At 41.9% G+C, this 26,363-nt stretch overlaps 1 protein-coding gene across 5 annotated transcripts in view; it reads left to right on the plus strand.

The window, feature by feature from the left end:
- The first annotated feature begins 1,006 nt into the window (after nucleotides 1–1,006).
- The window catches only part of LOC105468128 (spermatogenesis associated serine rich 2 like), a 170,939-nt gene continuing 145,582 nt past the window's right edge, over nucleotides 1,007–26,363 (plus strand). The window contains exons 1-2 of one of the 5 annotated variants that reach the window (XM_011718153.2): nucleotides 1,007–1,082; nucleotides 24,078–24,127. Coding sequence is in view for 1 of the 5 variants with exons in the window: in XM_011718148.3 (XP_011716450.2) it covers nucleotides 3,771–3,773; nucleotides 24,078–24,127 (53 nt within the window). In the remaining 4 variants the exon portion in view is untranslated. Of the gene's footprint in view, nucleotides 1,083–1,154; nucleotides 1,266–1,482; nucleotides 1,587–2,728; nucleotides 3,774–24,077; nucleotides 24,128–26,363 lie in introns of those variants that run through there. The other 4 variants (XM_011718149.2, XM_011718150.2, XM_011718148.3 and 1 more) reach the window with 4 other exon arrangements.

Consider the following 26,363-nt stretch of genomic DNA (forward strand, 5'->3'; position numbering starts at 1 on the left):
CTGGGCCCAGCCCTCAGTTTCTTTATCTGTAAAACAGGACAAAAATAACCCAATGGGGTTCTTTGAAGGATTAAATGAGCTAGTACTTATAAAGCACTTGCTAATGTTTGTTAAATAAATTATATAATCCACACACCAATCGAAGGTGACAATAAGGTAGCAAGAACCACCACTCCAAGTCACACAAGAAAAGTTCCTTTCCTTTTAGCTCCTCTCTTTATTTCAGCAGTGCGTTGTCAACAGGGCCACATTATGTTAGCAGATTTGAACTTTATCCGAAAGGTGTTTGTATTTTATTTCAAATTATGAATTCCTGAACATCGGATAATGTACAATTCTGCAGTGCACTCAGAGGCCCATTAGAGTGTGGAGCTCGAGAGGCATAATCAACTCTGGTCTGATATTTGTAAGGAGCTTGACAGCCAAGGAGCAGCTCAGAAACATTTATTGGTATTGCCAAAAAAAAAAAAAAAAAAAAAAAAAAAAAAAAAAGGAAGCTAAGAAGTCACCCTTCTAAACAAACAAACAAACTGAATTGGAGAGCTGCCTGCATTTCACTCTACTGCCTCTGGAAAACGAGTGTTATCTAAAGTGCTTCCATCATGAATAATGATTGAGAAACTGCTTTTACTCTCCCGACTACTGTACTCCCAGGCAGAAACCCAAGGCTGAAGCCCACGGTGCCCATGTGTAACTTGGTTATTACACACACGTTTGGAGCCCAGTGTGCAGACCCGCAGCGCAGAGGAGGAAGCGGAACACCCCCGGTTGGCCGGGTTTCCAAGGGCCGACCCGAGCCCCAGCACTTTTTCCGTGCCTGATTTTTCAGGTCATTTTCGAATGGGCTATCTTTGTTTACATTTTGAGCTTGGATCCTCTCCAGAAAGCATTACTACCTTCTAAATGGTGAAACATCTCGTATTTGCAGACAGTGCTGGGGGAGCAAAGTTCATTTTCTCGGGTAGGAGATGATTCTCCTGCAACACGTGCGGATTGTCACAAAATCTTTCAATAACGGGGAGTTTCGGTGAAGTGGAGATTTGGGGAAAGGCGAGGAGGTCGTTCTGGAGCACGCAAGCAAAGTGCGGAAGCTGTACGGGGATTCTTCTAGAAAGTGGGGTGGGAAAGGAGCTAGGGAGGGCGTGTGGAGGGACGGGATCTGTGTCAGAACGTGCGTGTGAGCGGATACAAAACCCGAGAGAGGCGTGAGCAGCGCTGTGTGTGCGAGCGGGAGCGAGGGGCGCCGGCTAGGGTGTGTGCGCCTGGTGAGTGACACCGAGGGGAGGGCGGGCGGTCCGCCGGGCGGGGGCAGCCTGCAAGGGGCGGGAGTGTCCCTGCGTGGGGCGGCCGAGCCGGAGTTGTGTCAGTGAAGGAATCCAGTCCGGGGGCCGAGCTGGCTGCGCCCTCCGCTGCGAGCGCCGGCAGCGCGGGGCGAGCTCCGGACCGCGCGCGGCCCAGGCAGCGGCTCCCGCTCGGCCCGCCCTCCGAGCCGCAGGGGCCGCCACCGCCGCGGCGCCTCCCCTGGCGACCGCGCCCCGGGGCCCCGGCCCCGGCCCGGGACGGAGCGGCCGGCGCTCGGCACAGAGGTAAGCCTGGGACCCCCGGCCGCCGTCGCCCGGGACCCCCTCCACGCCGGGCCGGCTGGTGATGCACGGCGCGGGCGGACGCGGCGGGGCCTGCGCGGCCGGGACGTAGACTCGGCCGGGCCGAGCGTTCTGCAGCCCGGGCCGCCCAGCCTCCGCCGCCTCCCGGGGCGCTGGGTGTGGCCCGCGCTCGGCGCCGACGCGGGCTGGTGGCGCGGACCGGACGCGAAGGTCGCCGTCCTTCCTTTCTCCGGCCGGCGCGGGCGAGCGGGAGGAGGCGCCGGCTGGGACGCACAGTGGCGCTCCCCGGGCGAGCGTGTGGCCGCCGCGCTCCGACGTGGACCCGCCCGCCCCGGATCTGAATCGCCCGCGGCCGCGGTCCCTCGCCTGCCCTCCTCCCGCTCGGGCGCCCCCGTCCCCTCCCAAGCCGGAGGGAGACCCACCGCCCCCCAAGACGCTCTCTGGCCCGGAGCCGCAAAGCCCACGTCAGCTGGGACCACCCAGCCCTCGAATCCCAGCCGGGTGCGGGGGCCGCGGCCCCAGGGAACCCCGCGCCCCTGGCACCCAGCGGGAGCTGGATGCGTCGGCGTCCGCGCTGCTCGGGGGCGGGCGGGGGTGGCGAGAGCAGACGCCGAGCTCTCTGGCCGCGGGATGAAGCGGTCGCGCCGCCGCATCTGGGCGGGGGGACCCCGGAGTCCGCGGGCAGCCGACCGGAGCGGGAGATGGGGGTGTCGTGGGAGGCGTTCCCGCTGGACTCCGGCGCACTCGGAATATCACGCTGCCGCACACGCGGGGCTGAAGGGCCGAGTCTTCACCTGCGCGGGGATGCGGCGGAAGCGTCGCGTCTTTGCGAGTGGAGGTTTCGCGTTCCCGCGGGGTTGGTGTGTTTGTGAACTTCACGAGCTTCTCATCCCCCCTCAATCCTGGTTTTAGCAGATGTCAGGGTTTTGGAGACCTGACACTTGCGTGAAAGATTCTTTCTGTACGTTTTCTTTTGACTGTATTACAGGGTTTGTAGCTTGAGAACTAGTGAAAACCCTTGAACTTCAAACACAGTCTCTTTGCTTATTTTTTTAATTTGAATATTAAAATATGTACCAGCTCCCTCACAAGCCGACAGACTTTAAGACAAACAACTCTGAAATTTTAGAACCTGTTTAGAGAAAGTGGTTTTATATCAGTACTTGAAAGAGTAAGGTCGTGTAACGTTTTTAACATCGTTTTAGTTTGTCTTAAAGGAAGGATTCATCACCGCTTTGGTACTGTTTTCCAGAGTTTAAGCAGATGTATGTAATATGGCAGGGAAAAAGACAGGAAGTCAGAAATCTCTTCATTCTGAATAAAGAAAAAATACTTCAAGTAATATAACCAATTATTTTGAAAGATACCCTGAAAATAGAGTAGCCGTCTGGATAAAGTATTTGATAGGCCTTATGAAATTGTGTTGCTTAACCAGAAAGCAATGTGTTGTTAGGGCAGTTTTATCTAGTAACTGTCGTGTTTAAAAATATCTGTGTATGATATTCTTTGTTGAATTTTAACTGGGGAAAAATCAACTTTGGGAATGGTTTTCTATTTGGACAAGGCAAATACTGCCGTTTCTAATTAGAGTTTTGGAATAAGCTCAAGCTGTGTTAAAACCTATTGTATGGAGCAGCAGAACAGAAAACGTGTCAAATTCTGTATCTGTGTGGCAGAAAACATGTCAAATTCTGTATCTGTGTGGCTTTAAATACACACACACAGACACACAAACTAGAGACTAGCCCCAAAAGATAATTTGCATAAAAATACAATCACTTGAATGCAGAGAATAGTTAAAGATGTTAGTAAAAACTGAACATCTGGGAAAAGACTGTATTAATTGGCAATTTTCTTTCTTTAATCCCTGAAAATATTAAATGATTTTCTAAGAATCAACTTAGTTTAATGTGCTCATTTAGACAGGCAAAATGATCAAGACTCCTTTTGTATTCATTTTGTTTTAGGGAGCCCCCTAATGAAAGTCTTCAGTAAATAGTTTCTCCGCATGCACTGATTTTCACGAGGCCGTTGTGGAGAGAGGTATCTGTGGGCTTGTGAAGCTGCTCTGCCACACCAGTAAGGATCAGGGAAAGAAAATACTTAGGCCACACCGTTGCAGTCTTTGATTGCATGCCAATCTGAAGCATTTTATGGACCCGTTAAATGGTAAGCTTTTACATCAGAAGTTAAGGTTTAGAAATATCTCACTTTGGGTCCTAATTTTTGTCAGCTTCTCAGTCTGCTGAATTGTGCTATCATTCACAGTGAATATTTGTGAATGGTTGTGTGTTGAAAGAGCATAGGTGGTCTTCATTCTATTACTTTATACCGTTTTAATCAGCGTTTTGTGAGGTGAGCCAGGACAAGAACTTCTGGTTACAGTTTGGATAGGATGGAAAAAGTTGAGGTTGCTCTTCATAAGATCTAAGCTGCTACCACCTGTCCCACTGTATGACAAGAGTGGAGTGTGTTTTATGTGCACTTGACAGGTGCTGCTTCGTCACTGCTTCATAGTACTTCTTTCCTAGCCATCTTCTGTAGCACTTTTACTGTCATTTGACTGTGATAATTAATCATATGTTTGTTATAATTTCTGTGCACAGAAGAGTAGATTTTACAAGCATGACAGGACATGAGAGTAGATGTCTCATATGGACAGATTTAAGTGATCGGGTCTGTTTATTGATCTCTGAATGGTTGTGCAACATTCAGCTAATCCATTTCATCACTGTTTTGCCTTAAAGTGTAATCACACAATTAAAATAAGATTTTCATGTTACAAACAGTTAAAAACCCAGTAAACATAATTATAGAAGAAAAACCTTTCTTTTTTCTTCTCTTTTTTGAAGTAGTCTTGCTATGAAGGTGTTATTTCTTTGACACATCAAAATGGCTAATTTGGAGTTGTGATGCTTGTTATGTAAATAGGCCATATGTTGAATTTCTGCAGAAGCTTATTCCTTCAGTGTTGTGGTAATGGGTAGGATCCCCTAAGTAGCATAGCTGAGAAAAATAGTTTTATGAAGATATATTTCTCTCTACGACTTATATAATTTTTTATTATTTTTGTTTAATAGCTAGTGTTTTTATTTTCTAATACAAAATTTTTAAATGTGATGTTATCCTTCCTTACAGCATACAAATCTTTGTCTCTAGTACTGATCCAAACTCCATTCCTATTTATCTGCTTGCTTAATTAATAGACTTTTTATGGTGGATGTCCTGCTGTCAAGCTAAAGACTACACGCTTGATAACAAACTTTTTGTATTCTCTCTAAACTTGTTCCTTTTATGATGAAAAGACTTTCCCTTCTTGATCTGTTTAGCATTCTCTTCATCACCCAGACTGGAGATGTAGGAACCATTGCTGACTTCTCTCTCTTACTGCCTCTGTGAAACTGTGTGTCAGGTCCTGTTAACTCTTCCTTTTTGATGGTTTCTCTGAGCCACCCCTGGACAGCATTGTTAGGGGACATCTCATTCCCAGGAGATGCATGCTGTACAAGCCAAGCCCATGAGCTTTTCATTCTTCACTCTCCCGGATCGGATAGGAGGCCGTCAGCCATCACTGTTTCTAGGATGATTATAGTCTACACCTTGGTCTCTCTGTAATTGAGTTTTCCGCATTCTACGCACTTCCACCATATCAACCTTCCTAAAACTCTTCCCTCCGAACTCTTCTCCAAGGATTGTTTCATGGGAACAATACTTTAGCATTGTTCAGTATTGCACCATAGTGCAAATACTTTCCATGACCTCCCCCATTGCTCATCCTCTCAACTTGGTTTCAGTGTACCTCACAGTCTTGCCCCAAATTAACTTACCAAATTATTTTCTACTTCTTTCCAACATGAACCTTCTGTTTCTACTAGTTGGATCTCACTGCCCTTCTAAGATTACATGCCCATTTTCATGTGTCCTTTTTTTTGTTCATGCCCTGCCTTTTAGAATGTCTCTTTTCTTTTTTACTCTGACCTAACCACATTCTTCAAGTCAGCCTGCCCTGGTCATGTTACTCTCATTGGTTCTTTCTGCCCTTTTGTTTGCATAGTTCCTCTAGACCATCGGATCCTTTTTTACGCTGTTTCATGCTTCATTCTTGCTTTCTCAACTAGATAGCAAGTTCCTTCAGGGCATTGATATGCCTTTTATTCTGTCTACAGGCCCTGGCCATAGGAAGCACTTGATAAATACACCCATAAAATGAATAAATGTAAGAGTGATTTTTTTAAAATGATGGGCTTTGATATTGACTCTGTACTGTTCACCATTGGGTCCTCAGAGCCTAACTCACAGCCTGACACATAGTCATGACCTCAGTAAATATTTGTTAACTTAGAAATTCATGTTGACATTGGATAAAAGGGACAGGCATTTGAAGGAGGCGTCTGTCAAGGGTTTTTTTCCCCATTTTTCTTCAGTGGTTCTAATCAGCTTCTCCATTCATCAGCTGTGAGAATTCTGAGGACTCGGCATTTCCCAGAGTTGGGATAATGATGGAGTCTGGCAGTTGTGAGTTGGAATTAAGAAGCCTGTAGTTATTTTAAGGTGGAGTGATGGGCCCCAGTACTGAGCAAAAAAAGCATTCATGCTTTATGCCAGTATTTTATACGTCAAAGAATTAGGCTAAAGTTATCAGTTATATAAAAGTTCAGCTAATTGGCTCTAAAATTTCAGACTGTATTTATTGCAGGCTGCTCAAGTTTTTCATTTAAAAGCATCCTTGTAGATTAAAAAAAAATACATCTGGGCACCCATCTGAGGGTGAAAGGTGATGTAGGGAAGAGTCTACCACATCCCATTGTATTCAGGACCAAATTTAATTCTTTAGTAAGAATTTTGTACAAGTCACTGTTTCTGCTGGGAAGGAGTATATAGCCTAGAAGGAAAAATAACAGACGTATCCCAGAAACAAAGGTCTAACAGAGCACAGAAGGGAAAAAAATCTTCTTCTGTTGGAGAGTGGAGGGGGTCTTCTTAGAATGACAGTTGTTTGAGGTGATTACTGAAAAGATCTGGATAAGATTTCAGTGTTACTGGGAATATAAGGGTGAGGGAAGGGTGATGTGAGTGAATTCCAGGGCCAATTTGTTGGCTTTACATCAGCGCTCTTATAGTACTCCTGCTTCTGACTTGAACGCAGCTAGGAGTCTTCTGAGCATTGGTGGGCTGCAGTGTTCAATAATGGAACCTAAAGGATATATAGATACCTGCAGTAATTACGTGTAGTGCCAAGTGCTGAACTGACTATGACACAAAGCGAAAAATAAATCTTGGAAGCAATATAACCAGTGTGTTCCTGGATAGCATCCAGCTCACTTAGAATGCTCAAAAAGGCCTCCTGCATTATGGAAATGCCACTGAAGGTTGACACTTTCACAGTAATGTAAATAATGAGAGGTCCACCCTGGATTGTGTTCCCAAGCAGCCAGCCATCTGTGGGACACTGTGCAGTGCACCTAGCCGAGCTGAGTAAAGGTGTAAACACAGTGTTATGTAGAACCCCCATTCTGATTTTGTGGAACTACTCCCATGGTCTGTAAAGCTAGGGCCAGTGGGAATGTTTGAGGAATACAGATTTTGGGTCAATATATGGGAAGTTGCACCATTATAGATTGTGCCATTTCAGGAGGTGATAGGCCCCTATCACTAAACATGTATAAGCATAGCCTATACCAGGCAATATCTTATTTGATTATATGCATTCTCTCCTTTATTCTCAAAACAATGCTATGAAGTACATGCTCCTATTACTCCAGTTTTACTGAAGAGCAAAACTGAAGCCTAGAAAGGTTGAGTAGCTAGTAATTTGTAGATCAGGTATAAAGCCCAGGCAGTTTGCGGGCAGAAACTGCATATGCACTGAGATGAAGAAAGGATGCAAACATTAGGTGGCCTTATGGATTTTCAAGGTTCCTTCCTAACACTAGGATTGATTCTTTAATTCACCTTAGGGATCAAGATGCTAGCTATTGCAAAGTACTAATTCAATATCAGCACCCAGTTCCTAGAGATTCAGAACAAAGTGAATACAGTCATCATCATCATAGTTATCACTTATTGATCATCTTATCATATTATTTAAACCTCAAAGGAATCTTGGTAGGTAAGGATTATATATCCTTATTGGAAAGGGAAACTGAAGCTCAGGGAAGTTACATAACTTGATTGAGTCTGCAGAGTTGATAAGTGGCAGATGAATCTGGTGTCTGAAACCCAGGCCCTGCTTTTTGTGATACCACCCTGTGAGGTAACACATGGTGACACTGAAAATATTTACCTATCAGTCTGCACAGAAACCAACAAGTCAGAGAGGTACTAGCTGTCAACAACCCCTGTGGCTCTGCAGGTGATGAGTATCACCTGAGGTGATGTTTAGGAGTAGTTTGAAGGTGTGTGAAAGGCTGTGTAATCTACCAAGACCACAGGTCTGGAGCTCTAGTGACTTCTTCCCATGCTCAGCATTTATTTGATTTTATACATGATAAGTAGTACTATTAAAGAAAGAGAAAGCCTTCACGGATAACTATATTACATTTATGTTTCTAATTAAGGAAAAATGGTTTTGCAGTGGTGATCTGTGTACCTTATAAATGGCAGGCTCTCTTCCCACTCCTTTTCTTCCTCTCCCTTATTCCAGTCTGAGACTAATCTCTCTTGCTTCCTCGGGGATCTTGCTTCATTATCTTTTCTTCAGGGTCTCAATTATCCTTTTCTTTCAGCCTACAAACGTACGTAAGTCTTGTTCTTTATAAAAACAGAAATGATGAATGCCTTTGGTCGCTTCTTTTTAGGTTTGGGTATGTTTCCTTATTCCTGGTCTTAGCAGGCAGCTCCTTCAAGTTCAGGTCCTCGTACACATCCTGCACCTCGCCACCTTCCTTTCATCTTCAACCCCCTACACTCCTGTCCTCTCCTAATGACCACCTCTGTCTAGATAATGGACCACCATTATCTAAAATGTTGATAGTCACAACATTCTTAAAATGTTGCCCACCTGTTTTCTGAGTTATCCGTTTCTCCTAATTTTCTTTCTTGTCCAGCTGCTGTGTATTTGGACTTCTCTTTACTGTCCTCCCTTCCTCTCAAACAGTAGCATCCCCTACAGTTGAGCCCTCAGCCCTCTGCTCACTCTCCACATTTGCCCCATGGCAGCACATCTTCTGTTTTCTTCTACTGCCACCTATATGCTATTGATTCCATTGGAAATCTGCATCTCCAGCCTTGAAATCTTATCTGACATGTGTTCCAAGTATCTTTAACTCAACAAGTTCAAAACATCACTTCCCCAACTTCAATCCAGCATACTCCTTCTGTGTTTTCTATCTCAATGAATGAAACCTGCTTCACCAAGTTTAAAACCTAGGACAACTTCTTTGCCTTCTTCAACCCCTACATTTTATATAAGACTGTCTTTTCAGACTCTCTTGAATCTGCCCTTTTCTCCATGTATCATAACCTTCATTACTGCTGTGGTTCGGGCCCTCATCCCTTTTCTTGAGGATTATTGCAGCAGCCTCACATCTGGTCTCTCTGGCTTCTGCCTGGCCTGTCTCCAGTTTGTTCCTCACACTGCTGCCTTTCTGAAAGGCAAATCTGATTACGACACTCCACTGCTTAAAATCCTTCAGAAGAGTTTCTGCATCTTCAGGTTAAAATCTAAGCTCCCTGGTATGGCACGAAAGCTTCTTTGTGATCTGGGCCTTCCTTTCAGGTGTGTGTCAGTCTCCTCTCATGATCCTGGTCCCTACTGTCTGCCCCTGCCCATAGCATCTCTACTAAAGGAAAGAAATGATAGGAGGGATGGGAACAGAGGCGAGATGATAGACCTGCTGTTCAGTACTGTAGCCACTAGCTACATGTGGCTGTTGGGCGCTGGAAATACAGCTAGTCCAAGTTGAGATGTGTGTAAGTGTGAAATACACCATGATTTGAGACAATATAAAAAATGTAAAATTTCTCCTTTAACAAATTGTAATATTGACTACATGTTGAAACAGCAATAGTTTTGATATAGTGGGTTAAACAAAATATATTACTAAAATTAATTTCACATATTTTTTATTTTTTAAAATGTGATTACTTAGTGGATGTTAACATGTGACATAAAGAAAAAATAATAAAATAAAATGTGATTACTAGAAAATTAAACCACCTGTGTGCTCACATTATAGTTCTATTGGACAGCATTGTTAGGGAACATCTCATTCCCAGGAGATGCATCCTGTACGAGCCAAGCCCATGAGCTTTTTGAATGATTAAGTCAGTCCTATTGGCATAGAGAAGTAGCAGTTGCTCATTTTTTCTATCCAGAGGTATGAAATGTTTGGATAAGATTCAGAATTGGAGAGACAGATTCTGAACACTACAGCCAGGAGTTATATGTACAATGGGTATAGTGTGGAAAGCACTATTAAAGCACATCTGTCTCAGCAGGCCCACCCAGCCATCATCAGGAGTGGGAGGCAGGAATTCTCGTGGTGTGGTAGAAGAAGGATTTGAGGTAGACAGGAGGAACAAGGGAAGGGAAAGTGGAGTCACATTCCCTGGAAGCCTCCTACTTGTGAGAAACCAGCTGAAACCTTGAGAGTCAGGTCTCTGAGATTCCCCATCCTGCCATTGATTCTTCCTAGTGGGCTAAGTCCCAACTTCCCTACTCTCTGGCTGTAGGATCCTGAACAAGTTAATGAATCAGTGAATCTGGAGTCTGAAAAATATGCACACTATACAGTCATTGTGCGTCAAACAAAATGATGTGCCCCAAGCTGATAAGGGCTGTACAGAAATCTGTTATGCCTTAAGACACTGAGGGCAGTAATCTGTGGATGAGTTGGTTTGAAGAGCTTTGAGGGAAGGGCATATGGGCTGTCAGAAAGACCTGGAAGATAGCACGTGTTGCCTTAAGAGATATGCAGAGCTTCTGGCTAACACAGTGAAACCCCATCTCTTCTAAAAATACAAAAAAAAAAAAAAAAATGAGCCAGGCATGTTGGTGGGTGCCTGTAGTCCCAGCTACTCGGGAGGCTGAGGCAAGAGAATGGCGTGAACCCAGGAGTTGGAGCTTGCAGTGAGCCGAGATCACGCCACTGCACTGCAGTCTGGGCGACAGTGAGAGACTCTATCTCAGAAAAAAAAAAAATATGCAGAGCTTTATATGTTCATGTTGCAAAAGCCAATCTTTGGTAGGAAACCAGATCTTATCAGGTTGGATCAGGAAGGGGAAACCCTCCTGGAAGATTTGATGGGAAGAAACTGTGACTGTCAAGAGGACAGTCCAGTAGGATTAGATTCCAGTGAACTCTGATAGGCAGTGTGACTCAGTGTCTTCTCTTGTGGTGGTTTGCCTGCTATAGTCTGTTGGACTCTTAAATTCTGAGAAGAACTTCCTCTGTTGGTTTCAACCTGGGCAACTGGTTTTATTTGCTTAATGAGTAGGCATTTTGTATAAGATTTTGTTAGGGGCAAAGGTTCTTGTGCTAAAAACAAAAGTTTGAAAGTCCTATATTATAGAAAATGGCCTGAGTGGTGACTACCTTGATGTGATTATTTCTCCCTCATTTGCAGGATCTAGGACCAGTTTAGGCCCTTTCCAGAGGGAATACAGCTTCCTTTCATCTGAACCTTAGCGACTTAGCAGATCGACCTTGCAGTTTGCCTTGTCCAGGTAGTTTAGCCAGGTAGCCATAACTCACTCTTGTTCTTGGGTAAATGAGTTTTCACTTTTGTACTGGGTTCCACCTTGTCTCCTACATTCCCAAGTCCTGGATTTGTGTTCTTGTGGAGGGACCCCAAGTTGTCTTAGGTAAGGGTCCTGTTACATTTCTCCAAGCCTTCTTGGGACAGTAGTGTCCCTAGGGCTGGACCACTGCTACTCCCTTCTAGGCCTCTTTAGTACTGAGAACTACCAGCAGGGGTCAGGAAACCTAATAGATACTTAGAATTGAATAACTTGCCTAGAGCTTGGCTTTTCCCTGGTTCCAGACCCCTGACAGCAAACATTGCTTGCTAGTTTGCTGTCCCGTTGGTCTCTGAGTCCCATTTGTACAACTTGGAAGGAGAAGGGAAGACAGATATAGGACTGATTTTCTTAAATTATGATACATTCATGTCTTTGTCTCTAGTGGTCTTATGTGTGTATGAGAAAGGTGGCTGCCTTTATGTTGTGATTTCAGAATCCATACTGCTGAAAAGGGCACTTCAAATACCAAGTTTCTCTTTTTTGCTCTCCAATATGTGAAAGCCTACATTATAAAAACTCTAGTTTCCTAAGACCAGTATGATTTAGAAGAAAAAGAGGACAGGCTTTGGCACTTGAAAGACCTGATTTTGAGTCATGCAATTACTGGCTATATGAACTTGAGCAAGTTATTTAATCTTTCTGAACCCCAGTTTTCTTATGTATGAAGTGAAGTAATGCCTACAATTTTGTTATATTTTGTTATGACTAAATAAGATAAAATATAAAGTGCCTGGCACCAGGGCCTAAAATGCAAATGCTATGGAGGTGGTAAGTCAAACTTACCCTCATATCTCAATGTATCTCAATTCACCCTCCTTATGTTGAATAATTTTATAGACCTTTCCCTGAGACTGATCAGGAAGAGGATATGAAATCTGGGGCAAGGGGCCCAGATTTTACCCAGCCAAGGGTGAAAAAGGACCAGAAGGAAGTTACCTTCACATTTTGCTTAAGTCCCATCCTCCCTGTGGTTTGCATTTGTGAAAATGTTCATCTGAGGTTATAGGTAGTGCATGAAGCCTTGGAAAAAAGGCATGTTTACATCCTCTGCCAGGATAGCATAACAATTAACAAAGCAGGTTTTTGAATCTCTGAATAGTCAGGTGCACTGCCATCAAAATAAATTTTTGTTTCTATTCTTTGCTGATAGATTACAAATAAAGAAAGCCACTAAAATATCCTGAAAAAGAAGATTTATATATGAATTGGACACCAGGGACAGATTTTTCACACTTATTTTGTTGGAGCCGTTCTTAGCTGTGGGTGTTTGGGAAGTTCTTTTGTTGCAGCTTTGTTGCTTACAAGAGGGAAAAAGCTTTAGTATACTAAGGTAAGAATGATTTTGATTGGAGGCAATATTGTTCTCAGTGTGGGCTGACTTTCATGTATTGTAGTGATTACCAGTACATAGCCGAGAAAACCCATTTGTTGAAGTGCTGTAAACAGCAGATAGTCTGATCTCAAATACTGCCCTGATCGACAAGTGTTTATTGTAGGAATGTGGTCTGTCCTATAATCTTTTAAGGGAAAAGGGGTAGATGTTATGCCAGTCACTGTGACTGCAAATGTCCTGATCTGGCAGGTCTTTTTCCTTTCTCGTTAAATAATGAGAAATCTGTGGAATCTGAATGGTGGATTCAGTACATGCACTGAGCCTCCCGTGACTCGCTCAGCTCTTGATGCAATTGATCACTCCACTGTAATTCCATACCCTCGATTTTAGTGCCATATCAAAATCATGAACACTCAAGGAGACTATGTAAATCTACTTCCTCAAAAATTAGAAATAATGGCACTAAAGATGTTATTTAATGCTGGTTTGTGACACTGAATATATAAACTCATTCATTGTTCTGGTACTCCCTGAACAAGAACTGTTTCGGTTGCAGTGGATGATACCAACTAAGGTTTCCATGGCAACGCTAATTTATAATTTCCAAACTTTTGTAGAATTTCACCTTCTGGACTCTCCTAGATTGCATTTAAATTTACATTTTTCCCCCTCATTTATTAAGGTGAGGCATATTTAGATATTACTTACAGGTATGTACTAGGAGTATCTTCATGAAACTCACTGATAAGAAATTAGATGTGTAGAAAGCAGGCATTGGAAACAGAAAATGGATAATGTGGTCTAACATCCCACCAAATGCAGGAATTCTTTCCACATTATCCCAGTTGCCATTTGAACCAGCCAGGAATGAGGAGTTTGGTCAACATTTTATGATGCCAAGTAATGCTTATGACAGTAGTCTGCAATGCTCCTGGACCTTAAGTCCCTTTCGATGTGGACTTCATGTTATTTGTGATTGGACCAATACTTCATCAAGCACAGGTGGACACAGATATTTGTAAAACCTCTTCCCAGTGGTGCACTGAAGCCTGCCTCCCTGCAGCTTCCCTATTGGTCTTCCATCCGCCCTTTGGATGCCACAGAAGAAATATGCACCTTCTCTGTGGTCGCTCTTCAAATATTTGACCATAGCTATTGTATCTCCTCCTCGAAGTCTTCTCCTTTCTGGGCTCTGCAGTTCTAGTTCTCTTAACTGATAGTTCTCATCCTGTTAACATTCCTCTGGGCACCCACCACTCTGTCAATGCCATCTTAAAAATGAGGCATCTGGCCAGAGGTTGTGGCTCACACCTGTAATCCCAACACTTTGAAGGCCGAGGTGGGGCTATCACTTGAAGTCAGGAGTTTGAGACCAGCCTGGCCAATATGGCAAAACCCCATCTCTACTAAAAATACAAAAATTAGCTGAGCGTGGTGGCGCATGGCTGTAGTCCCAGCTACTCAGGAGGCTGAGGCAGGAAAATCACTTGAACCCCGAAGGTGGAGCTTGCGGTGAGCCAAGATTGCACCACTGCACTCCAGCACTCTGGCTTAGACAACAGAGCAAGACCCCATCTCAAAACAAAACAAAACAAAACAAAAAAACAAGAGGCATCTTGAATGCAACAGCCTACTCCTGACTGAGTACTCTGAATGGTAGAAAACACTAGGCTGCTATTCACTCCCTTGATCAGGGCACCCTTCTTTTATTAATCTAGTCAAATACTGTGTGGGCCTCACTTGTAAATTGGGAGCAGCACATTGTTCATATACGAAGCTAAAGAAACCTTCCAAGCTTTTTTTCTTAACAACTACTACAAAGCCAGGTCTCCTTTGTTCTTTACTTGAGCAGTGAATCATGTGTGCCTACTTAGAGGACTTTACATACATTTATCCTACATTTTGTCTCTTTTTGTCAAATTATTTTTCCTCTTTATCAAGACGGCTTTGAATTCTAAAATTTTTAAATTCAATATATTAGTGATGTTAGACTTTTACATATTTGTCAATTGCACACTTGGAAATGTTACTTTGTCGTTGATATTTGACCAAGATAGGCCAAAGGCAGAGCCCTGTGACATTCTGCAAGAGAATTATTAACATCAGTATGTGAATTTTTTTTTTTTTAACTAGCTTGACAGTCTTTCACTTATGTTTACTTTCTTGTCCAAGAGCATAGAGTCAGGGAAAGTCTTAGTCAAATGCCTTAGTAATGAAATCATTATTGGTCCACTTATTGCCACTCAGTAGAACCCCTATGATAAAGAATAAGATTCATGAGAGTAATTTTTAGATTGCATTAATTTTTCTTTTGAAAAATTTCTGGGAAAAGCATGTAAATCACCTTATTTTTAATGTATCTAAGAGAAAATAATTTTGTAAAATAAAATCAAACTTCACCTATCATTTCAACTCATATAAACTTATTTGGTTCAAAGGAATTGCTATGTAATACATCATTCTATTCTCTTTACAGAATCATTACTCTTAAAAAGAATTGGTGGGGTGATAGGAAATTACTCCATAGGTGTCACTCCAACACATCATGATATTCTCACCTCCTGGGACAGAGAGTCATCAGGCTGAGGCATGTCCAAACAGCATGCCAGCCTGTGTAGATGGCTCCATGACAGTATCACTGACATGACCATGACAGAGAGAGCTCTGATGGCATTGTGTCACTAATGGATGTGTTTTCACTAAGCTGAAAATTCTGTTATTTGAAAAGAGGTTTATTTTTCCTCCCACACAAATTCTTTGACTCTCATATTAATGTCAAATATCTGTCAAGTAACACATATGGTGCTTTCTGTGCTGTATTTTATTGTACTCATGTACAAAATAGTTTTTTAAAAAACATGTTGTCTGCCTTGGACTAGATGGAAAAAAAGCAATTTAAAAGAATAGTATTCTTAAGAAACACAAATCTATAATATATCAAGGAATAAATGATTGCTTCATAAAAATACTAGTGTTTGTGTCATATTTTATATTTTTCAAAGTGCTTTCATGCACCTTCTTTTGAAAAAAAAATCTGATGTTAAAAATAATACGTACTCTTTGGATGTGGAAACTACTGAAATGGATAAAAAATTAATTACAAGTCAACTAAAATTTCACCTCGAGAGATTCTCACTGTTAGCATTTGGTGTTTCCCTTTCAGATGTGCATTTGTGTGAGGTTTTGAGTGTATGTGCATGTGTATATTTGTGTGTTTTAAACTAGCTCTTGGTGGACCCAGGAGGTTTGTACTGAAAAATCAGCATGACATAGTCAGTAAAGAGCTTTGGAATCAGGCACTTGGAGATTTCAACCCTGGCTATACAACTTATATAGTGACTATGAATTCCTTAAACTCTCTAAACCTTAATTTCTACTTCTATAAAATGGGGATAATACTATATACCTAGTAAGTTTATTGTAAAAATGAATAAGATAATACAAATAAAGTACATAGTAGGGTTCTTGGCCCATAGCATATGCTCAGCAAATGTGAACTATTTTTATTATGCAGGTTTTCTTTTCTGCTTTCTTCACTTAAATTCTGGAGTAAAAATTTCCTTGTCATAAAATATTATTTGAAAAGTATTTAGAATGATTGCATAAATTTCAGTATATGAATATACTTTAATGTTATTCTATGGATAAATAATTCTTAATTCACTGTGATCACAAAGAACACCACAGCTAATATCCTTTACATTATGTTTTGTGAATAGACAACAAATTCAAAATGAATTAGTAATCACATTTTATGAAGAGGCAGAAAAAAACTGACAATTCTTTAGTGTCTATTAATGTTCCAGGTTATATGCTATGTTCTTTACAACAAAATTCTCTTTTAACTTTCACAACCCCTTTAAGGTAAGTCTGTTACGCCCATTTTTCAGATGACAGAGCTCTGAGGGAAGATAAGTCTTTCGCTCAAGGTCACAGAGAGATAGGGATGGTAGAGATGGTGTTTGAAGCCAGCGTCAGATTTCAAAGCTTACACTTTTTCCATTCTGGCATGTAGTTCATGCCTATCTTTTTGAGGCTTGCAGAATGAATAGTTAGCATTGTGCCTTCTACAAAATGTCACTTGGTGCCACATGAAAGATAGGATACTTGGCTGGAATGCTTGACTTACTTAGTATAGTACCTCTTGCATGTGTGTATTCTTATATGTGTTGGAATCAAGCCTCATTAAAATAAGGTGTTAACTAAAGGAAATGAAGCATTGATATGATTATTTGATGAAAGGAAACCTCAAGGAAGAAAATATTTATTGAGCTGATAATATAAAACTCTTCTTTGTTTTAGTTGTACGGACTAAGCCAGAATCACTTATCTCCCTAGGAATCTGGGTATTTCACGTAAGTCAGTTTAGGAATTAAGCAGTAACAACGCCAAAGTAAATTGATGCTGTCAAAGGAATTGTACGTTTCATTACTTGTATATTAGGGGTTGAATGGAAAAAATACCTCTTTAGCCTTAGCTGTAAGCTGATACATCAGGAAAGAGCTGTAATAATTGCTATAGGTATAAGTATAGATATATGAGAGATGAAGTATACTAGGATAAGCCCCCAAAGAATTATTTGGTGAACTGACAAGTTGTCTTTAAAAAGTCAGCCATTCGGAACATTTCTCTTGGCAGCTCTCAAATCTGACTTACAGTGTGTACTGTGGCAGCCAATTTTGTAGGAAAAATGCATAATTAATGTGAAGATCAAGGTACAGGTATTGCCAGTCAGTACCTAACACACAGTTTCTTAGAACAAAGGAGCAATTGAAGTTGTCTTTTAATAGGGTAATCCTGGTTTGTCATTTTGTGGGTTTCAATTCTTAGTAAAAATGGGGGGAAAAATCCCAGCTCTGGGAGTAATATTTCATATCTGAGAGGTACTTTGTTGCAGAGTTTATAACCAACTGTTGTCTAGTCAAGAAAGCTATCTTTGATTTTTGAGATCTTGAATTTTTACTGCCTTTGAGCTTGCTCATTTTTGTCTTAGGATTATTCTGATTTTCCTTCAGTCGTTTTAGTTTCTGCAAGAGAGAAACAGTGTTACTCATGGCCCCAAGGCCAAAAAGCCTTCCAATCTCGACAGAACATGACCACCAACTTGGCATGTTGGTACTAGCAAGTTAAATTTGAGCTCACTATGCAACTAGTGAATAGTTAGAACTGTGAACAGAGAATTAGCTATGGGATCTGCAGGTTGGATTTACAGCATGGCTCCGTTGTGTGGTAGCTGTCTACCCCTGGGTAAACAACTTTCCTATCCCTGAGTGTCCTCAGCTCTCAAATGGAGATAATGACTACTACATAGTCAGAGCTCATTTGGAGGGGCAGATGTATTGAGCAAACCATTGGTTCACCCACAAGTTTGCTTATGATTTGTTTCTAAGTTATTAATTAATGGCTACAGGTTGTCCCCCTCAAACATGAGCCAATTTACTATTTAAAATATTTTCAAATGAAGCATGGAAATATTTGTAAGATATATGTAGAAATACATGACTCCTGGGGCTAACCTCACTAGACCCTTCTAACTCTTTGCTTAGACTTTATCCAGTAATAATGGGACAGACCCTTTTTCTGCCCTGGAAACCCCTGGTGCCTAGCTTAGAGTCTCTCAGAGTTTGGATGCTCACACCCAAGTCATTTTCCTCTAATGAGAGAGGGGGGCCTTTTGACTTCAATAGGTGGTTCCTTTGATCACAGTGAAGACCTTTTTAGTAATAGGCATTTAGATCTATTGTGTTGTTCTAAAATAGAAACAAAACTGGTATTCAATGCATAGTTTACCCTTCAATAAGAAAGGCTCAAAGAAAAAGAATATAAGGTAGAAAAAATATTTCAGAAGATTACATTACAGAAAATTATAGGCAACTCTTTTATTATTAAAGTAATCCCAGTGCTGGAGGGGAGAAGGAAAGGGAAGGGAAATTTGGGAACTTTGACACTGGGTGGTGTCCGTGCAAAGCTTTTTGGAGGTCTCTCTTGGTTTTTCCTCCCAGTGCTGGTGATGAAGTGAAGGGCCAGAAACTGCTTCTGGGTCTGACTGCAAGAGAGTAAATGCCAACCCTGGGGCTGCTCTGACTCCCTTTTCCTAGTCTGCTGTGTTCTGACCTACCTGGCTTTTATGGCCTCCCAGACAGTCATGGTGAATCGCCCTTTATCTTAGTCCCTTAGGACAACAGGATTTGCTCATCGACCACCCTTGCTTGTACTGTACTGTAGGACCTTGAAGGTGTTTCAGGCAATTAATGATTGAAATGTCTCTGTGGAGTTCCTGAGGGATGGAAGTGTATGAGCTAAGTGCTGGACATTTTAGACAAGCCTCTATGACTGCTTAGCACTAGGGAGCCCACCCAAGGCCCACTGGTCCCAGGATTCTCTGAGCATGCCAGGTGGTGAGGGTCAACCTGCTTGCTATTCTTATTTGGAATCAATTTCTAAATTTTATTTCTCCTTCGACACAGGAAACACTTCTTAATTTCCCTTCTTTGCTTTGGTACCAAAGCTTTCATTGAGTTCATCAGCTATTTCCTGAGTGTCTCCTCTGTACCAGGCACTGTGAGAGGAACAAAGGGGAATCAGGTCTTGAAAGGAAAGAATGTGCATGCCTTAGGTAAGAAGCAAGATGTGTCTCCAGAGTTGAGAGAAGGGAGAGCTGAAGACGCAATTAATTTTTTTCTGTTGTACTTTCTATACAATAAATTGTACTACATAAAAATCTATACTAATATCCATTTGTGTGGCAAATTCCATTATAATGAAAATCTCTGTTATCTAGCCACTTAGGCAAGTATCAGTAGAACACAATTCCAATACAGCAGAAGACTTTAGAGAGTCCCTTGGAGTGAGCTGAAATGGGATTTGACCTATATATTAAGCTTTTCATGGTTTTGATATTTTTCATTTCCATGTGTCAACAAATACCTGACTTGATATTAAAGCCAGTTAAATCAATATTTCTTGCTGTAGTCAAGTTACAGCAACATATATCCAAGGGCAACATCTCCCCAACAGCCATATTTTGTTGCTATATATTTTATCATAAACCTAACTGATTGAACTACCTTCAAAGGAAAAGGATGAAAACATCAACATAGCTACCATAAAAAAGAAAGAAAAGCCAGATAATCTGTAATCTTGTACCTTATCCCTCATTTAAGCAATTCCATAATTTATTTTGCTTTCTTAATCATAAGGAATGACAACATGGAAAATATTTTTTATTGTGATAGCTGTGGTTTCTTTCTGTATCCTCAAATAGAGCTGCTTTAATCCTTCTCCCAAATTCTGTCCTATTCAAAGGATTTCTGAGCAAGTACATGTGAGCAAAGTGGCAGGTACAGCTGAACCCAAGAGTCTTGGATGTAGGAATCTTTTTATTTGTTTATTTTTTTAGACAGAGTCTCACTCTGTTACCCAGGCTGGAGTGCAGTGGTGCCATCTTGGCTCACCGCAACCTCTGCCTCCTGTGTTCAAGTAATTCTCCTGCCTCAGCCTCCCAAGTAGTTGGGACTATAGGTGCACACCACCACGCCCGGCTAATTTTTGTATTTTTAGTAGAGATGGAGCTTCACTATGTTGGCCAGGCTGGTCTTGAACTCCTGGCCTCAAGTGATCTGCCTGCCTTAGCCTCCCAAAGTGCTGGGATTTCAGGCGTGAGCCACTGCCCCTGGCCGGCCTGTAGGAATCTAATAATCAAATAATGGGAAGGAGAGTGGAGTAGAATTGCATTTCTATTTACTCTTTCTCTGAAGTTTTAACTATTTGATGATTTCTGGAAGTCACCTATTACAAACTCAATATTTCTATTAACAAATAGTCTGATGCATCAGTTTATAAACACCAACATATTTATTTACTATGTGTTATCAGAAAAGCCTCACCTATCTTCCGTGTGTTCGTTGTCTAGGTGAGTACTTACCATTTATTGGGCTTGTACTCTGTGCTAAGCACTTAAAATAATTCACCTCTCACAGGCAAAATGATGCTCAAGGCACATGCTATTGTTTATATTTTCCAGATAAATGTGAGACTTCAGCTGCTAAGTAACTTATCAAAGGGTACTGAGGTAGAAAGGGTATAGTCTGAGGTTTGAACCCAAGTTTGTCTGATTCCAGAGCCTTTTCACGTTTTTTAGAGATGGGGTCTTGGGCTCTTCACAGATGCAATCATAGCGCATAATAGCCTTGAGCTCTGGACTAAAGCTATCCTCTTGCCTCAGCCTCCCAGGTAGCTGGAGCTACAAGGGCTTGCCACCATGCCTAACTCCTTTTCACTTTTTAAAGGCTGTTTTCCATAATATATTCTGAGATTGAAAAAAAAATTCAAATTGTTAGAGTAGTACATACTCACTATAGAAAGTTTAGAAAGCAGAGAAAATTATTAAAAAGAAGAAAAATTGCCTGTAATCCTTCACCCTAGGGATTATCACTACTGAAATTTCAGTCTTTTTTCTTTCTAGGCTTAAGAAAGCTATTTATCCAAATGAGCATTGTTCCTCAAAGTTGTCCCCTTTGAGGTTTATGCATGTATTCCGACAATGTTGCCATTGCATAAAATAATTTTGGAATCCCTTTCAGAGCCAGTTTAGGAACCAGCTTTTCTCTAGACTCCCATGCACAGGTTACTTTGGTAGAAACATAGTAAAGACAGTATATCTGCTACTTGAAAACCTATCAAAATAATACATGATATGTTTGACCATTCCTTTTTTTTTTTTTTTTTTTTTTCCAGAGATGGAGTCTTGCTCTGTCGCCCTGGCTGGAGTGCAATGGTACAATCTCGGCTCACCGCAACCTGCAGCCTCTGCCTCCCCAGTTCAAGCGATTCTCCTGCCTCAGCCTCCCAAGTAGCTGGTATTACAGGCATGTGCCACCATGCCTGGCTAATTATTGTTTTTTTTTTTTTTTTTGAGTAGAGATGGGGTTTCGCCATGTTGGCCAGGCTGGTCATGAACTCCTGACCTCAGGTGATCCACCTGCCTCGGCCTCTCAGCATGCTAGGATTGCAGGTGTGAGCCACCATGCCTGGCCCTGTTTGGCCATCCTGTGCCTTCTGAAATCGTATGCTGCAAATATTTAACCATCCTATTAAAAATGCCATCATTGAGCCAGGTGTGGTGACTCACACCTGTAATCCCACCACTTTGGGAGGCTGAGGCGGGCAGATTACTTGAGGTCAGGAGTTTGAGACCTGCCTGGCCAACATGGTGAAATCCCATCTCTACTAAAAATACAAAAATTAGCTGGGTGTGGTGATGTGCTCCTGTAATTCCAGCTACCTAAGAGGCTGAGGCAGGAAAATCACTTGAACCCAGGAGGCGGAGGTTGCAGTGCACCAAGATCGCACCATTGCACTCCAGCCTGGGTGACAGAGCGAGACTCCATCTCAAAAAAAAAGTTATCATTGCCCTCTCTTGAGTCGTAAATATCTTGTGCTGACTTCTATTGTAGCGGGGGATGGAATTTACCAAAATGCTGCTTCCTTCCGTGTCAAAGATTGATGGATATTTTGGGGAATGTCTAAAAGTCTTTATTAAAAATTTAATCCATAAATGTTTAATATCTCATTTGACAACTCATGTTATTTATTACTTTGTCAACACAACAATGTTTGCCTTTTGTGGGGCATAAAGAAAATTAGAAAATTGTTTTTGTCAAAAGTGTGAAAAGTGTATTTTAAAATCAATTCCTTTTTTAATGGAAGTATTACACTTACTAAATTATTACCCTCCGAGGAGTTTTTGTGAAAGCAAATGTATCTAGGTGAGATGAACTGATCTTTATATAAAGTCAGTTGCATTTGTGTAGAAGTAAATGTTTCCCATAGAAGCAGGCACGCACACACACACGATTGCTATCAAAATAGCCATTGGTATACTTTATTGAAGTCAAGAAAGTCAATTAATTAAGTACCAGCTGAGTTCTTGTCACCTTGGTTTATTGCATACAACACTAACTTTTAGAAAACAAATCTAACTTCTACCCAAGTATCGCATTGGTTGTCTTGTTTCTGCCTTATTTTTCACAGACATTCTTACCCTCCCCATTTGCTTAGCGTGACACCCCACCCCTTCCCAGACTGCTGGGCACTTGGAACACGCGCATCCTGGATGTTAGACTGGTGCAGATTGGGACAGACCAAATGTGTGCAGTTGTCCTCAGGGCTGCATTCTTCCCTTGTCTTCTGGTTGCTAAGATTTCAAAGGATGAGAATTCTCCATGCTTATGGAGGTCATTACAAAGTGTAGGCTGTGTCCTGTGTTATATCTTTGGCACTATTCATGGTGCCTAACACTGTGTTCAGTCAATGTTTGTTGGCTAAATAAAGGGTTATATTTTTTCAAAACTGGACTGGTAGGGAGAAAAAGTCCAAAAGAAAGTCAAAGTTGTAAAGTAGAATCTCAGGGCTTAAAGCCTTTAGGTCAATCCTCTCATTTAAAGATGAAGCCCAGAGAGGTCAGCTGGCTTGGAGAAGGTCACCCAGAGAGTTGGTGCCAGAGCCAGGAACAGCATCCCGTGTCCTGAGGCCCCATCCCCTTCTTTCCAGTGCCTCCCTCGCAGTTGTTCTCCAGTCATTTTGTGGAGGTCAATCTTCTGCGTCTGGTAGGACCAGTTAGCAGAGCATTTGAATCCCCACACCGTGCTCAGCAGAGTGTTAGAGACATACGCATTCTTAAGAAACACGTGAAGTGATGGGTGACCGCGTGAGTGAGTGATTGGTTGACTTACGACCTTAGCACCCATCTTTCCGCCTGAGTGGTCACTGGTTGAATGGTGAGTTCTTTGGGATTGTGTGTACTTTATAGGATATCTTTGGGAGAGGAGAGGATTATAACAAGAAGAACAATAGCTAACATTAAATTGGACAAAATATTTTGGTGAATAGTCCAGGCTCTGGAACTTGATTTCCAGTTACATTTTCATGAGACAGGTGATTTGACCTCTCTGGAGCCTCATTTTCTGACACCTGTAAAGTGCCAGTGATACCAGGGCCTACCTCAGAGTATTGAAGAGTTAGCCTGTGTGAAGCCCTAGAACAATGCTAGACACTTCCTAAGCAGGCAATAAATGTTAGCTATTGTTGGTGTTACTGAAATGTCACTATTATATGCTAGGCAGTCTGCTAAATGCATTGCATATGTTATATATCATCCAGTCCACAACTTTGTGAGGAAGGTACTATTATTATCCCCATCTTACAGTTGAATAAACTGAGGCACAGAGAGGTTACTCCACCTACCCAGAGTCACATAGCTATTAAGTCATGGGTGAGTAGGAATTCCCTGTCTGCTTGACTTCAGATCCTGTGCTTGGGTTTTGAGTATGGTGGGAAATGGGTGGTGGGGCTACTAATTTGAGACCTGCCTGACTTCTCAAATTTCCATTTTTCCTAGAGCACTTCAGAACCCAGGCTGCTTTCAGGAACATTGCTGTGGATTCCCAGGTGAGTAGAGATGGCCCTTCCCTCTCTGTGACCTCCTACTGCTGCCATGGCCAGCTGTCCCTACACCTGCAGCTGATTCCTGGGAGCCTTGTCACAGCCTTTGGCAGCCTCTGCTGCCTCTCAGGGCTCAACACCAGAGTTCTCTTTTAGAGTGTGTTGACTGAAGTTACTCCTGATAGGGCAGTGGGGTCTGGTGGACGTAAGTCAGACCCCACCCACATCCCCCTTCCCCACCTGCCTTGCCACATCTGTGGATCTTTAGAGTAGTTTCATGCATATGAAATACTTTGAAGGACCACAAAAAAAATAGGGCTTTTAAAGACATTCTTGTGATTTAGAGAGTGGTGGGCTCTGGAGCCAGACTGCGTGGCTTTCCCTCCTCACAGTGATAACCACTTTTGCTCTTGTTGTCCTTCTTGTTGAGGAATGAGCTCCTGTGATTGCAGAAGTCTGACTTGGAATTGACAGTGCTCAGTCTGCATTGAGTGGGAGTAGGACGCAGACTCATGAGACAGACAGCCTGGCTCTGTGTCCTGCCTCTGCTGCCTAATAATCGTGCATTCTTGCATGTCACTTACTTTTCTGAGCCTCAGTTTCCTCTTCTCTAAGATGAGGATAATTATACCTATCTTGCAGAATTGTCAAGATGTCTTCAAGCTCATGTATGCAAGGCAAACTTACACAAAATTGATATTCAATAAAACGGTAACTGTTACTGTTAATCAGTATTGGTATTTGAATAGGGATATCAAAAGTATTTGCTGAACAGAAAGCATGTTGTTTTAGGTCCATATTTTCCCTGAAAGTATTTTTATTATTATCATTTTTAAAATTTTTCCTTCCAGTGGTCTTATTTAAATTAATTTACTTAACAAGCCATATATTCCTTGTGGGAAAATCATCCTTGGTCCAGACCCTGTTAAATGATCATAAATTCCAAATTGAAATAGTCCAAATTAATGAGGTCTTATTGCCTCCTGGATATTTCCATTAATGTTTAATATAAACTTGATTCTTTTTCCATAAATGGAAAACTTTAGTGGTAAGATGATTGTAACTTTTTGAAAAGAGCCATAAGTATTAGTGGGAGTTGGTTGTTTTCCATGAATAGAATTGAATATTTTGCTTCCTCATATTTGAATCACAATGAAAGCACTTTCAGTTGTTCAAAGAGAATTAATATAGAAACAACTGGTTGATTTTCTGTCTCTCTGTCTCCATACACATGTCTGCATGCACAGGCGCACACACTGCTTAGTTTTCCTTTGGTTAGGCAGCTGAAGAGTTACTATGTAAATCCTGGCAGCCTTCTACCCATCAGACAAGCAAGGGCACAATCAATCCCTGTTTTCTTGAAACGTACACCAAATAATCAGAAACTCTGATTATTCTGCTGGAAGGCAACAGCTTGATGGAAAGATGTACCAATTGAAAACAATTCTGGGCCGGGCGCGGTGGCTCAAGCCTGTAATCCCAGCACTTTGGGAGGCCGAGACGGGCGGATCACGAGTTCAGGAGATCGAGACCATCCTGGCTAACACGGTGAAACCCCGTCTCTACTAAAATACAAAAAAAATTAGCCGGGCGAGGTGGCGGGCGCCTGTAGTCCCAGCTACTCGGGAGGCTGAGGCAGGAGAATGGCGTGAACCCGGGAGGCCGGGCTTGCAGTGACCTGAGATCCAGCCATTGCACTCCAGCCTGGGCAACAGAGCTAGACTCCGTCTCAAAAAAAAAAAAAAAAAAAAGAAAAAGAAAACAATTCTGATCATATTTTTGTCAGGAGAATGAGATGCCTCCAGCTGCCTGTCACTAATCATATTAGAGGTGGAAAGCAGGAATGTTTTACCCTGCAAAAGATTACTCTAATCATGTGTTGGAACACTACTTGTACTGGCTGCTTATCCCAGAACAGTGACATTAGACATCCTGTAACTGGTCCTGCCAGTTGGTAGTAGTCTAAACCATATGCCACATGAGCACACTTTAGGAATTTTCTAATTACAGCTCAAAGGCTTTACTTTTATCTTTTCATGCTTGTACTGCAGACATCACTGATTGAAAATGATTTCTCCCTCAGCATAATCCTATTGCCAGCAGTTATGAAAGACTAGGAAGATGGTAAATGAAGCCCACAATAACTGAAGAGGTGTCCGAATTCAATTAGGAAGAGGCCTGTCCCATGTGGACACATAAGTCATATAAATCCATTTTAATTGTGAACTGTGATACTTATCTG

Source organism: Macaca nemestrina, chromosome 11 (genome assembly GCF_043159975.1).
Source record: "Macaca nemestrina isolate mMacNem1 chromosome 11, mMacNem.hap1, whole genome shotgun sequence".
Lineage (NCBI taxonomy): Eukaryota > Metazoa > Chordata > Mammalia > Primates > Cercopithecidae > Macaca > Macaca nemestrina.